General features: G+C 34.4%; 1 protein-coding gene across 1 annotated transcript in view; it reads right to left on the reverse strand.

The window, feature by feature from the left end:
- The window catches only part of LOC106109664 (dual specificity protein phosphatase 22-like), a 15,075-nt gene that overhangs the window by 136 nt on the left and 2,800 nt on the right, over nucleotides 1–12,139 (reverse strand). The window contains exons 3-7 of the mRNA XM_013291248.1: nucleotides 3,930–4,054; nucleotides 2,857–3,028; nucleotides 2,094–2,247; nucleotides 962–1,144; nucleotides 3–82 (exon numbers count right to left, since the gene is read on the reverse strand). Coding sequence (XP_013146702.1) covers nucleotides 3–82; nucleotides 962–1,144; nucleotides 2,094–2,247; nucleotides 2,857–3,028; nucleotides 3,930–4,054 — 714 coding nt within the window. The remainder of the gene's footprint in view (nucleotides 1–2; nucleotides 83–961; nucleotides 1,145–2,093; nucleotides 2,248–2,856; nucleotides 3,029–3,929; nucleotides 4,055–12,139) is intronic.

The raw sequence follows: 12,139 nt of genomic DNA on the forward strand, positions 1-12,139 counted from the left end.
GCCATGGCGGAGCCCCCGCCGACTGCGTCCCTCACCCGCGTCACGCTCAGACCTGAGGTCGACCTGGTCGGTCTCGATGTAGCTGTTGTAACAAAGATAAGATGTACCATTACCAACATAAAGAAATTCAACGAATCTCTAGTAAAAGTTGTTGCCAAATAAAATCAAAAGTCCACACTTCCCGCCAAAAAGGTTAGACGAACCTGTAACTCAAGATATAGGTGCTTATGGTAGCTTTTGTTTTTTATGCTTAAGAAAAACTAAGTCAAAACAAATGATTTTCGTAATAGTATTCACGTTGTTTTACCGCATAATCCTGCCACGTAAATCCACCTCTCCCCTAACATCCCCCGAGATATTATGGTCGCATTCCGGAATAAAAGTCTGCATAAAATTCCAGCCATTTTTCGTTTCATATTAGTTTGCAAAATTTTTACTCATAAACTGTACCACAGATAGCAAAGAGCTAGCGCAGTTAATTACTAAACCTTTTAGCCTAATGATGTTCGTCTCCAATTACGATGATTAAAGGCGAAACGCGGCTCTGTGATTGAGCTAATCTACGCGAAATGAAATTAAGGGATTAAATGACGCTACGAGAGGCAAATACATAATTAATCGGATCTTAAACATATTTATATTGGTCGATTTCGAACATTTTAATAGGCTATTTATTAATCAAATTACAATCCAATTTTCGTAAACATAAACGAATGATGAACCAACTAATAAAGACGCAATAACATGAGATAGTCATAAAATACACGATAATAAACTTACAAACTATAAGCAAGGTACAGTCAGCGTCGTTCGCGGTTTTACAGTTCAGAAGTACTTTTTACTTTAGAACATATTCCGTGATTTTATATTGTCAATTGTCCTATGTCACTGTTTTTCTCAGAGATAATGAAAGAGATAGCAAGACGTGTGGGAGTCAAAACACACAGTTCCAGATACTTACGTCCAGTGTAACTGTAGAGTCCGGCTGGCGAGGAGCGCGGCCGGTAGCCGGAGGTCGTGGATGTGGTGGAGAGAGTGGAGGGCGACCGTTTCAGTCCCCCCGCGCCCGCGCCCTGTTCCCCGCCCCCGGCGGCTGATGGCCGGCGCGCACGCGGCTGCCGCTTCGACCCCGTCCTGCACACGCCTGATCGTATAGTAACATTAGTTCTTTGCCACCCTGATGACGGTGTTAACCCCCTAATATAAGTACGTGATATCTTTCTGAGATGTCTAATGACCGGTTTCCCAGCTAATTTTAAGGATTCGTTACAGGTATTGCTTCTATAACTTCATGAAATGCGTTTCGGAAATACGTAACTCGAGATTGACTACTTTGAAACCGAGTTTAACCTAACACTAATGAATCACTAGGTAATGATAAAATAAATGGAAACTTCAGCAACCTAGCATAAGTGTGATAAAACGATTTGATTAACCACATTTTTATTACACATTACTTTTCGACCACGACTCCGTCTGCGGGGAATAAAAAAAAAACTTAGTAGACTATTCTTTTGACAATGTTCTACATATATATGCCAAATTTCATCGAGATCCGTTTACCGTTCGGCCAAAAACTCTAACAAACATCCATCCATCTATCCAAACGCGCTTTTATAATGTTAGTAAGATTTTTTGAGAAATGGAACTGACACAAAAGCAGATAAACCCCAAAGTCGCATCTGGTCCGTGAGATTAGATAATATCTTTTGTTTTTATGCGGCATCTACTCGTATTTCTCTAGTCGTTGCAGCGCACATGTTCTTTGTTCCGTATTCAATTACATCTGTGTTAATGCGCGTACAAAGCGAGAAAAGAGCTTTGTTAAGAATTGTTACTTATGTGTGACTTAATTTAACGTATTATCTAGTTAATTCTAAAATGTTTATTAAAGTTTTGTGAATTGTGAATTGAAAAAACTATTGTGAATTGGGTGCTCGAACTGAACACAAATCAGGAGGCGTCTATAGACCGTAGACATAGTTCAAAGCACTCGCAACCTATAATTTATTTTAAATATCTATGGGCAGCGTCTTCGTAATTCTACCTATACCTTACTCGTTTTGCAAAATTTAAAAGTAAAGCGATATTACCGGTGGGACATTGCCGGCCCATAGCGCACTTGCCCTCGCAGATGGTCTTCTGCCGCAGCATGAGCTGGTACGAATCCAGCATAACACGGCACTCCGCCAGATCGCTGTCTGCTAACGCAAGCGATGGGTACCTCTCTTTGAGACGTCGCCTCTCCTAAAATGTAAGAAAAACATATGTCGGAGTTGGACTAACGGAATTCTTGTAAATTATCAGATAACAATGCAACTTGTAAAATATGTAATGAAAATATTGGATTTTGTTATTCTATCTGACAGTGACGTCATTTTTAAGCTATCTGAGCGTCTATCAGCCAGTGGTGGGACAGGCTCTAAGGCACTTGCATATAATTAGCAAACAGAAATTGTTGATTTAACAGGTAAAATAATAATAATGGCACAGTCATATTTAAATGTGTTAGAATGGTTTTCATTAAAATAAAAAACAATGTAGCAGATGTAAAAAGGCGCGAATGTAAAGCATTTTTAATTCAAATGTCACATTGTAATACAAAGAAAGCGCACGCAAGCAAAATTCCTTTGTCCCATGAATAGAAGAAAGAAGTTGCAATTTAAACAATAATAAGAAATATTTTTTCTTTCCGGCCAAGGTTCAGAGGGTTTATCACGTATTCGTGCAAACATTTTCGTAACGTAACCTTTTTATTCTAGATAAGTGCAACGCCTTTATCCGGTGAAAAGTATGCCAAAATTTCCATCTCAACAAATCTGAACTAATTTAAATAGGTAATTAATTACAAATTACCTCAACTAATTTATAAGTTTCGAAATCCTGCAGTTGTCTCTGGAAGCCGAGGTTAGGATTGGCGACAGCGCGGCCCGCACGCACCACTTTGAGTGCTTCGCGCCACGTCAGGGGTGTCACCGACATTATATATGCCACTGCGACTGTCACGCTGCGAGACATACCAGCTAAACTGGATACAAAAAAAAAATAAAAAGTCATACAGTTCGGTAATTTGAATTATTCTTTTTGTAGTACATTAACTGCGCTGATCACCAAGTGAATCCTTATATTTCATCATATAAAAATGGCACATAAGAAATGTACACTAAAAAACTACTATTATGCGGATCTGAGTGTGGCAATATAAAGGCAAGCTTCTGTGAGGCTTATTTCGATATAAAAAAAACATTTGCGGTATAAAGGTAAGAGTTTACATTTTTCATTTAAAACATATGTGCAATGAAAAATAAATAGAAATTCAGTGTACAACTTCATATTATAAATTCTAGTAAAATACGTGGGACCCTTTGACGTTGGATCTTTCAGTGCTTTCAGGAGAAAAAACGTCCATCATTCTAGATCTCAGTGGAGCGTAGTGAAGGACATTACGACACATAAGGTGCCAGTTAAAACTTGACCTACTTTCTCTAAAGTCTTGTTTTTTTAAAGAGAGCCAACAATTTTGAAATTGGAATTTGAACTTTTTAATTAATCAAACATGAAAATTCTAAGTTGCCAGTATGAAACGATTACATTGACAGTCGAAGTAATATTGGTAGTCTATTGTTATTATAGCGGTTCGAACCCTCTCCCTCTGCCCTAGTTGGGTTCAAACGGTAATTACGTAACAGTGGACGTTCGTTAAATAAAGTTCTCTTGTGTATGTACCTTAATGAATTTGGGGCTTTGGACGCAGTATTAATTACTATTCCAGGTTTACATTGGCCTTGATAGCCTTTCTTTACTAATGCTATTAGCGCATATTATCGATATAATACCCCTAAAAGTAGTAAGATGTATAATTAAAGAGTTTTCAAATGTGAAAGATCAAACTTCAAAATTATTAAACGGCTGGAAATTAAAGTACTCACCAATGTATGAGGACATTTCCTTCCCTAAGTCTCGCAGCGTGTATGAAATCATTACACAAACTGAAGTATTGCGTGAGATTCTGGTCTGGTGAGTCCGACGCCATTATACAAAGATAATGTTTATCCTGTACAAACAAAAAATACCTAGTTAATGATTTTACTTGCGTTTGTACACTTTTTAACTTTAATTTTTTTTTATATCATAAGTTGACAAAACGAGTAAGCGGCCACCTAAATTGCAATTGCGGATGCGTTGCCTACCCTTAATCGATGGAGGATGAGACCCACATAAAGAGGTTATTTCCTCTTTGTCTCCTGCACCGTCAAATCCACATTCCCTTACCACCCTATTCTTATAAGAAGGAGGATGGGACTGAAAAGGGACTAAAGTATCCGACTCAAAGGACCAAATTTCCGTTTGAACTATTTAATGTCTAAATCGAATAGGGTACCGCAAAAAGAATCTAAATTAGAACTTTTCAGAATTCTCAGAACTTTTAACTACGTACACTTGAAATTAAGCGAAAAGTGTGCAGAAATGGATTAATGAGCGGCTCGTCTCTGCATTGTGAAATTAAAAAATGCCAACAAAAGCTTTTCTAATTATAACAAGAGAGATTTAATTTTGCGCGAATTGGATAAGTACGATTTTCTTCGTTAAATACCTTTTTTATCGTTTGAAGTTCTTGTTTTGATCTGATTTTATGAGCGGAAAATTTTGAGTGTAATAAGCAATCGCTTTGAGTGAACGTAATTTGAATTACTTTGAAGTGCCTTACTTCGAAAAGTCGAGTACTTATGTTTTTATTTAGCAACACGACAGCCATTTATAAAATTCGATGTTTTTTATAAATCATTTCTCCGTAAAACGCTGTAGAAAAATAAATTATACGATGTTTTCGTAACAATTCATTTGTTATATTTCTGCACGTATTATATAGAACATGTTGTTGGGCTAGTTATAATCTTTAATTATTAAAAAAACTCTGATTAAAAAAAATCGCGTGATAAAGAATTTACTTACAAAACAACAGCTTGCAGAATTGGCAGAAACACATGTTTGTGGTAAAGTCATATTTTATTGAAATAACCATGCCAGAGTCGACCTTTTCTTATGAATATTATTTTTCTTCGTGTATTTGAACAAATGTTTTTGGATCACAAAAGATTTAAAATCAAAGATAAATTACGAATAATCGTCATTGAGCTTAAAAGAAAGGTAACTTTTATTTTCAAGTTTAAATGAAATACTAAATGAAAGGTTCTCGCATTTTACGTCGATGTTTCGTTGCCATATTTTATCTGTACCCAACGGAGCAGTCACTGAGCTTAAAATTGGTTTTCTGTCGTCCGGAAATTGGGTGAGAGATAATAGTCGCAAGCAGATAACCTGCAGCTGCGCGGATAACGAATTAAATGCTTTTAAATCACAGAAAAGTATTCTATTATATAAACTTTTGTGGAAAATAAAGCAAGAATTGTAAACATTTGATCAGTACAATACATGGAAATGTACTCATATAATTCTGTGTAATCCCAAATAGTAGAGTGTTAACGGACAAAGGGCGTTTTATGTAGTAGAGGTAGTTTTATAAGAAAAATATGTGACAATTATTTGTGCAAAGGTGGTAGACAGAAAAACCACTTCGGGTGAACTTATTTCTTGCTTTAATCTATTTCATCATCATCATCTCCCCTGCCTTATCCTACTCCCGCAAAGTCGGCGTCCTGTGTTTTCGGTCCTCCAAAGCACTCTATCATCCGTTATCTCAGTCATCACTCCCTTCTTTATCATGTCACCTTTCACGCAATCCATCCATCTCTTTCTAGGTCTACCTCTACCGGTGTACCCCTCCACATTCATAACTAACATCCGAATGTGGAGGTTAGTTATGCTTTAATCTATTTATATAAAAAAAAGAGATTGATTTAAATTATTAAATAGTATCAACATGAAATTGCGAAGCAAAGTTTGTACATTAAGGTCACATCGTCGCCCGAGAACCTTAATCAAAGTTGTGAATTTGTCGCCGCCGAGGGAGCTTTTTGTTGAAGTTACACCATTCGGAATTGTAAATGTCCTTTGTAATGCAAACTTGAATTTCTGACTATAGGAGAGAGATTATACAGATATTGTGGTACCCAGTGTCCTTTATAGCTAGCCCAGTGTCCTACTAGCGCCCTGGGCGATATTTCTGATATGCCTTTTATTACCGTAATTCGCAGATTTATGGCGCTCCTTTCAGTCAAGCTTCCTGGTCGATCGCCCAACGGCAACCTTTTAGGTTACACACACCTTTTAGCTTACACGAACATTTTAGGCATCATCACCAGTTCGTCATTTTCTTGTTCTTATGTACCTCTAAGTGGGCGGGAAATATTATTCGTCTACCATCAAATGATCACAATATCGCAACGTATATAATACTTATTCCTCTGGAACATTCCATTCTTGTTGAAAAGTCTTTGATGAGGTCCGGATATCGACAAACCGATAAATGACGATTTATCTTCGGTCGGAAATTGGCGGGAAATAACGAAAATTCTTTAACTACGCGATACAGTGCGAACTGAAAGACTTCGATTTATTTTATGATTATTATTAGAGACGTTTTCATTACATTGATAATTAATAATTGTATGATAATACTAGCTGTTCCCATGCGACTTCATCTGCATAGAATTATGAAAATTTTATTTTGTTGTTTACATGTGTCAAAATTATCAATTGCAAATGTCAAAATGACATGACATTATGACAAACCATGGCAACCTTCCTTGTTGTTGGCAGCAACTTATGGTCTCTTTCTCACATTAAGGTTTTTATCCAAAATATATTTACCCCCTAAGTTTAATGGTGTGAAATATATAGCCTAAAGCGTGACGTAAGTGTAGGGCTTTTTATTAAAAAAAGAATGATTCAAAGATATGCTGTAATTGCTGACATCTTTGGCAACAAAGAAGTGTGTGTTTACGCTTTATTATAATAGTATAGAAGTTTAGATTAGGTGAATCTACATAATGAACTAAGATTTTCTTGAACATTAACAACCTTCAAACTTCACAAACCATTCGGCAGTGTTGGAAATATCTAGGTAACCTTAACCAGAAGCTTAAATAGATAATGAAGTGGTAAACTTTAAAATTCGTTAGCATATGCAATCAGAAAATTGGCACAGAGAGAAGCGGCATCGATTCGGCGTTTAAATTCGCCAAGGTCGCGGCGACGACCGGAGGATGCAGCCACGACTATTGATTGTATCCAACTGCAGGAAAACAAGCTAACAGTATGACGTACAAGGTTACATTTTAATTTTAAATAGTTACATATTTATAAGTACCTGATGTTGCAGATAACATCTATAAACGTGAAATTGTGCGAAGAGATGAACGTAAAATTTGACACAGTTAAATTTAATTTGGTGAAAAAGTGTATAACGCTGAAATTTAGAAAGAAATTCACGTGAATTTGCAACCACTTAAAAGTACGAATATTACTCTTTGCCTTAAGAGTCAGTTAATAGAAATCACATAGTATACATTTAGTAAATCTACAGTAAGTCGTTGACTGTTTACCTGTCCCTTAGTGACATGATAACTGATGTCGGCAGAGTGTGTACAATTTCATATAGATACGTGTAAATTAGTGTTAAATTCAAAGGTTGTTTTTATAAATATACTAACTGTATTATAGCAGTATGGTCTTTGCCTCAAAAAGCAACAGATTACGTGAACAAGGCTCTTCCAGGCCGATGAGATGACTAGAGGCGCTAAGAGTACATCTCGTTATGCGCCCCATCATGCAAATTCACGCAAAGAGACAATTGTTCCATTCTTGTTACGTGCTTTTATTATAACTTACTGACGCACACAGAGTCGTTAATAAGTCACTAAAAGAGTTCTTTAGTGTATTTTTAACGTCTCATTAGTTCCTTGTCTTTAACATTTACGATTTTTGGATTTATTTTTATACTTTTCAGTATTTTAGCTTCTTTTCACCGTGAATTAGCATTTGAAAGTTAAAGTTTGAATTCATCAGCATTGCATTTACTTTGTATCCGCACAAAGTATACAAGAGCATAATCTTTATAAAGCAAAACTTTGTATAGTGAAGGTATCTAGGTCGAATATTTCAAAGGCCTATACAAAAACTAATTTCACAACTGTTTATAGCTTATACATAAAATTCATAGTCTTGCTGTATATTTATAAAACGAAATTGTAATGTTTTAAGGAAAAGATTTTTTTTTTAATTTTAAATTATTTTAAAAGTTGCAAGAGTTCTAAATTTTGAGTGAAATGAGGGAAGCGAGTTGTTTCAACTCTAAAACTTGATTTGGGAGACAATTTTAAAATAAATACCGTGTCAAGGGACTCCGCTGAATATGCATGAAGGTCGCTTCATCTAGATTCTGTTCAAATTTAATCATTCGGGTTTCGACCACTATAATGTAGTTTTAACAATGTAAATATATTTCTTAGGTTAGGAATTCAAACACAAAAATACAAAACTATTTCTGTACGAGATTTAACAGTGCGAGTTTTTCGTTGAATAAAACATAGTGAAGTATGACTTTAACAAAGAATGTGACTGTAATGTAATGCCATTAGATGCAGTGAACTGTTCAAACAGATTATTCTGAACCAGTTCGTGCGAACATTGCTCATCACGGTTACACGGTCCAACTGACAAGTGAAACACGTCGACAATACATAGAAAGATTGATATATTCTCTTACGTTATATCATATATCATACTAATCGTACTAATCACACTTCATAATTCATACTAATATTATAAATGCAAAAGTTACGATGGATGGATGGATGTTTGTTAGCGTATGTACCCAAAAACGGATTCCTGAACGGATGTCCATGAAATTTGGCACAGGTTTAGAGCAAAATCTGAAAGAACACATAGGCTACTTTTGTTTTTTTTTATTCTACGCGAAAGGAGTCACCGGCGAAAGCTAGTAGCTAATATTTTCTGTTCACTGTATACTTTTTACTCAGCAATAATTAAGTCTTTAATGCTATTTTACGAGGCATTTAAGTGCCGTTCGTCTAGACATCGGATTATTAGGTAATTTTGTACCTTATATACAATAAGTAAGCGTAAAACAGATAGATTCTTCGCTATACTCTTTTTTAAGCTGTTTTAAATTTCATAAACAAAAAAATCGATTAAACGATATTATAAAAATTTTGGATAATACACAAGAAGGCGACAATAATCTAAATGTAGTAAGAACTCTTTAATGAGAATTACATATAATACGTCTAAAAGCCTCATTTTATGAGCAAAAAACTAATAAAAAGCACGTGTAGTTGCTTCATTAATTTATTTATTTAGTTCATTCATTTCATGTAATTCATATTTTTTTTAATTGCTATATGTATGGAGACCATGTAACGTAAACCTAAGAATATTTAAAAAGCAAAACAATACCAGTTCCATTTAAACAACAATACGCAATATTGCGAGAAATGCGTTGACCTATTAAATTTTAAATGAGAATTTTTTATTGTTATAAAAACAGCTATACTATCATTTTACATATAAATGTTTTGTTAATATTACTGTTTTGATGGTCTAACATTAATGGAGTCAGTAGACTAGAACATTAAAGAGCACTAACCTAGGTCTTCAGTAAGATGACAAAGAGACGAATATTGACCTTAAATATATCTATTGAAAATCGAAATCAGATGATTAGGCTTTACATATCTGCAGTAAATTCATAGTTTTCCGATTCGAGTGGTTAAAACACCTAAAGTAAAGTAACTGTTGCTTGCGATTTCGTCCGCGTGAAATAAAATATAATTAAAAAATGTACCCTATCTGTACCCAGTAGTTTTTGAGTTATTTCAATATATACAAAAATACAAATTGTTCCTCTTTATAATATTAGTACGGATTAACTTAAAACGGATTAAATTAAAATATTTTTTCATATAATAAGTGCCGAAGTAATTTTATATATAAATATTCAAATCTGTACTGATATAAGGAGGAAAGATTTTTATTTTTGTTTTTTGTAGGTATTGATACAACTCAAAAACTACTGGGTCGATTTTAAAAATACTTTCACCATTAGAAATATAATTTACCAGTGACTAACATAGGCTATATTATTTTTTTAATTTCACGGGGACGAAGGAGCAACGGCTAGTTAATAAATAAAACATTGATAAAAAGAATAATTCAATACTTCACTGTAAAATCTACACGAATCTCTTTTGAAATAGATACGTAGTTAGCAAGTTTTGTGAGCTTATAAATAATGCTTCGGCGTTTACGCTTCGATAACTTTAGTAGTCGCGCGCCCCCTGGGGAGCGATGGACGAAGCTACATTCAGTACGGATTGAATTGAATAAAACTCTACTTATTGCTTTAACCTTTTTCGGGCATTCACTTTTTTATTGTCAGTAAAGAAGTAAAAATTTTGAATCAAAGACATTCCATTTGAATGTTTTGTTTTAGCACTGCATTATAGTTTCTACTTTAAACCTTTGCAATTAGTGTTTACATACAAATACATCTAATCAAAGATTTATAACTGAGGCTGAAGTTAGAGTAACTAAATCACTAGATGGCGAGAGTGTAGCGTTACATTTCATAATTAAAGTTAAAATATTACTATGTCAGTATTTTGTTACTTCTAAATCATAAATTGATCTGACTTTTCATAAAATCAAAGCTAGAATCTAGAATACTCTTGATAATATCTATAACCAGGTGTACTTTAATAAATGATCCGCACGATCGGTCACTTCATTAAAATCAGAACTTGTAACAGACGTTAGGTTGCATCCACATCATACCCAAATCGTGAACTGCGCGATTTCATTTGTTCGCAGTCATGAATCTGCGCAGTTAGGGAGAGGTAAGCACGCATTACGCGAACTGCGCATTCGAAGATTTCCACCTAATGTGAAAGCACCCTTAAATTTAGTTGAATTTGGACGAAGGTCGCTTCGTGTTGAATATTCATCGAGTTCGCTCAGAGGTTCTAAATTATTTGATGCGCTTTGGGAAATTTGTGAAGTTTGCTGTTGGTTTGCGGTTTGATTCTCTGTAGGTGTTAACATTAAATTGATGTTATAAATGCGCAATGTCATGTGCTCTTCGTTAATTATACGTTGAGAAAGTTATATATTTTATTACCAGTTATATTTTTCAAATCAATTATAATTGACAAACTTTTTCGAGTAGCTAAACTCTCGTGTTAGAATGCCATAACTATTAATAAAATCTAACATTTAAAGAAAATCTTAGGATAATTTTTGAATATATTTAATCATTATATCCGAGTTGTCCTTTTTATAAAAACAAAGTATTGTTCCAAGGAATTCTTCAGTTAAAATAAAAACTCTGATACTTTGATAAAGTAATTTTATGCTTCATTTACTTCGAGTAAATTGAGCGGACGTCGATCAAGAATGATAAATATAATAACAATATCGCTTAAGGAAATGAAATTTTCCTGCGTCGACTTTAATGAAAAATACTTCGAGTTTCGTAGATGTTTGTGATAAACACGTTTGGAACACCCCTGCAATTATGTTCAAGTACAATTTAAGTAAAGTATTTTATTGCACATCTTAATTCTGAATTTAAATATAAAGAACTAGCCTTTGCTCGCGTCTTCGTTCGCGTGGAATTAATAAAAATGAGAAAAATGTAGCCTATGATAGGCTACGTTTTTAACCTATGATAGGCTTGGCATTTTGTAGCCTATGATTGGCTATATTGTTTACATTCTCAGTTATAACGTAGCTTGTGAATGATGAAACAATTTTGGAAATCGGCCCAGTAGTTTTTGAGTTATTTCAATATGTACAAAGATCCAAAAATACAAATTTTCCCTCTTTAGAATATTAATAATAAATAATATAGATTGAAGAAAAAAAAATTGTTGAATAAATTGTATTTTAAACCACAGACAATATAATACTATACTAGTAGCTTTACCCTAGTTGTAGATGTTTCAAGTTGTAAGTTGGCTTACTTTGGCAGGACTATTTATCTAACACAAAGGAGCTATCGATTGCTGGTGACAGCTCGATCTCACACAATTTTGTCTGGAGCACTGGATGCGGTGAACCATTAATTGGACGGAGAGAACGGTTGTCGACTTTCCAATTTTATACTAATCAATGTTTTATATGTTGATTTAATGACGTTTTTATATTGAAAGATATAATG

The sequence above is a fragment of the Papilio polytes genome, unplaced genomic scaffold (assembly GCF_000836215.1).
Source record: "Papilio polytes unplaced genomic scaffold, Ppol_1.0 DF821067.1, whole genome shotgun sequence".
Classification (NCBI taxonomy): Eukaryota; Metazoa; Arthropoda; class Insecta; order Lepidoptera; family Papilionidae; genus Papilio; species Papilio polytes.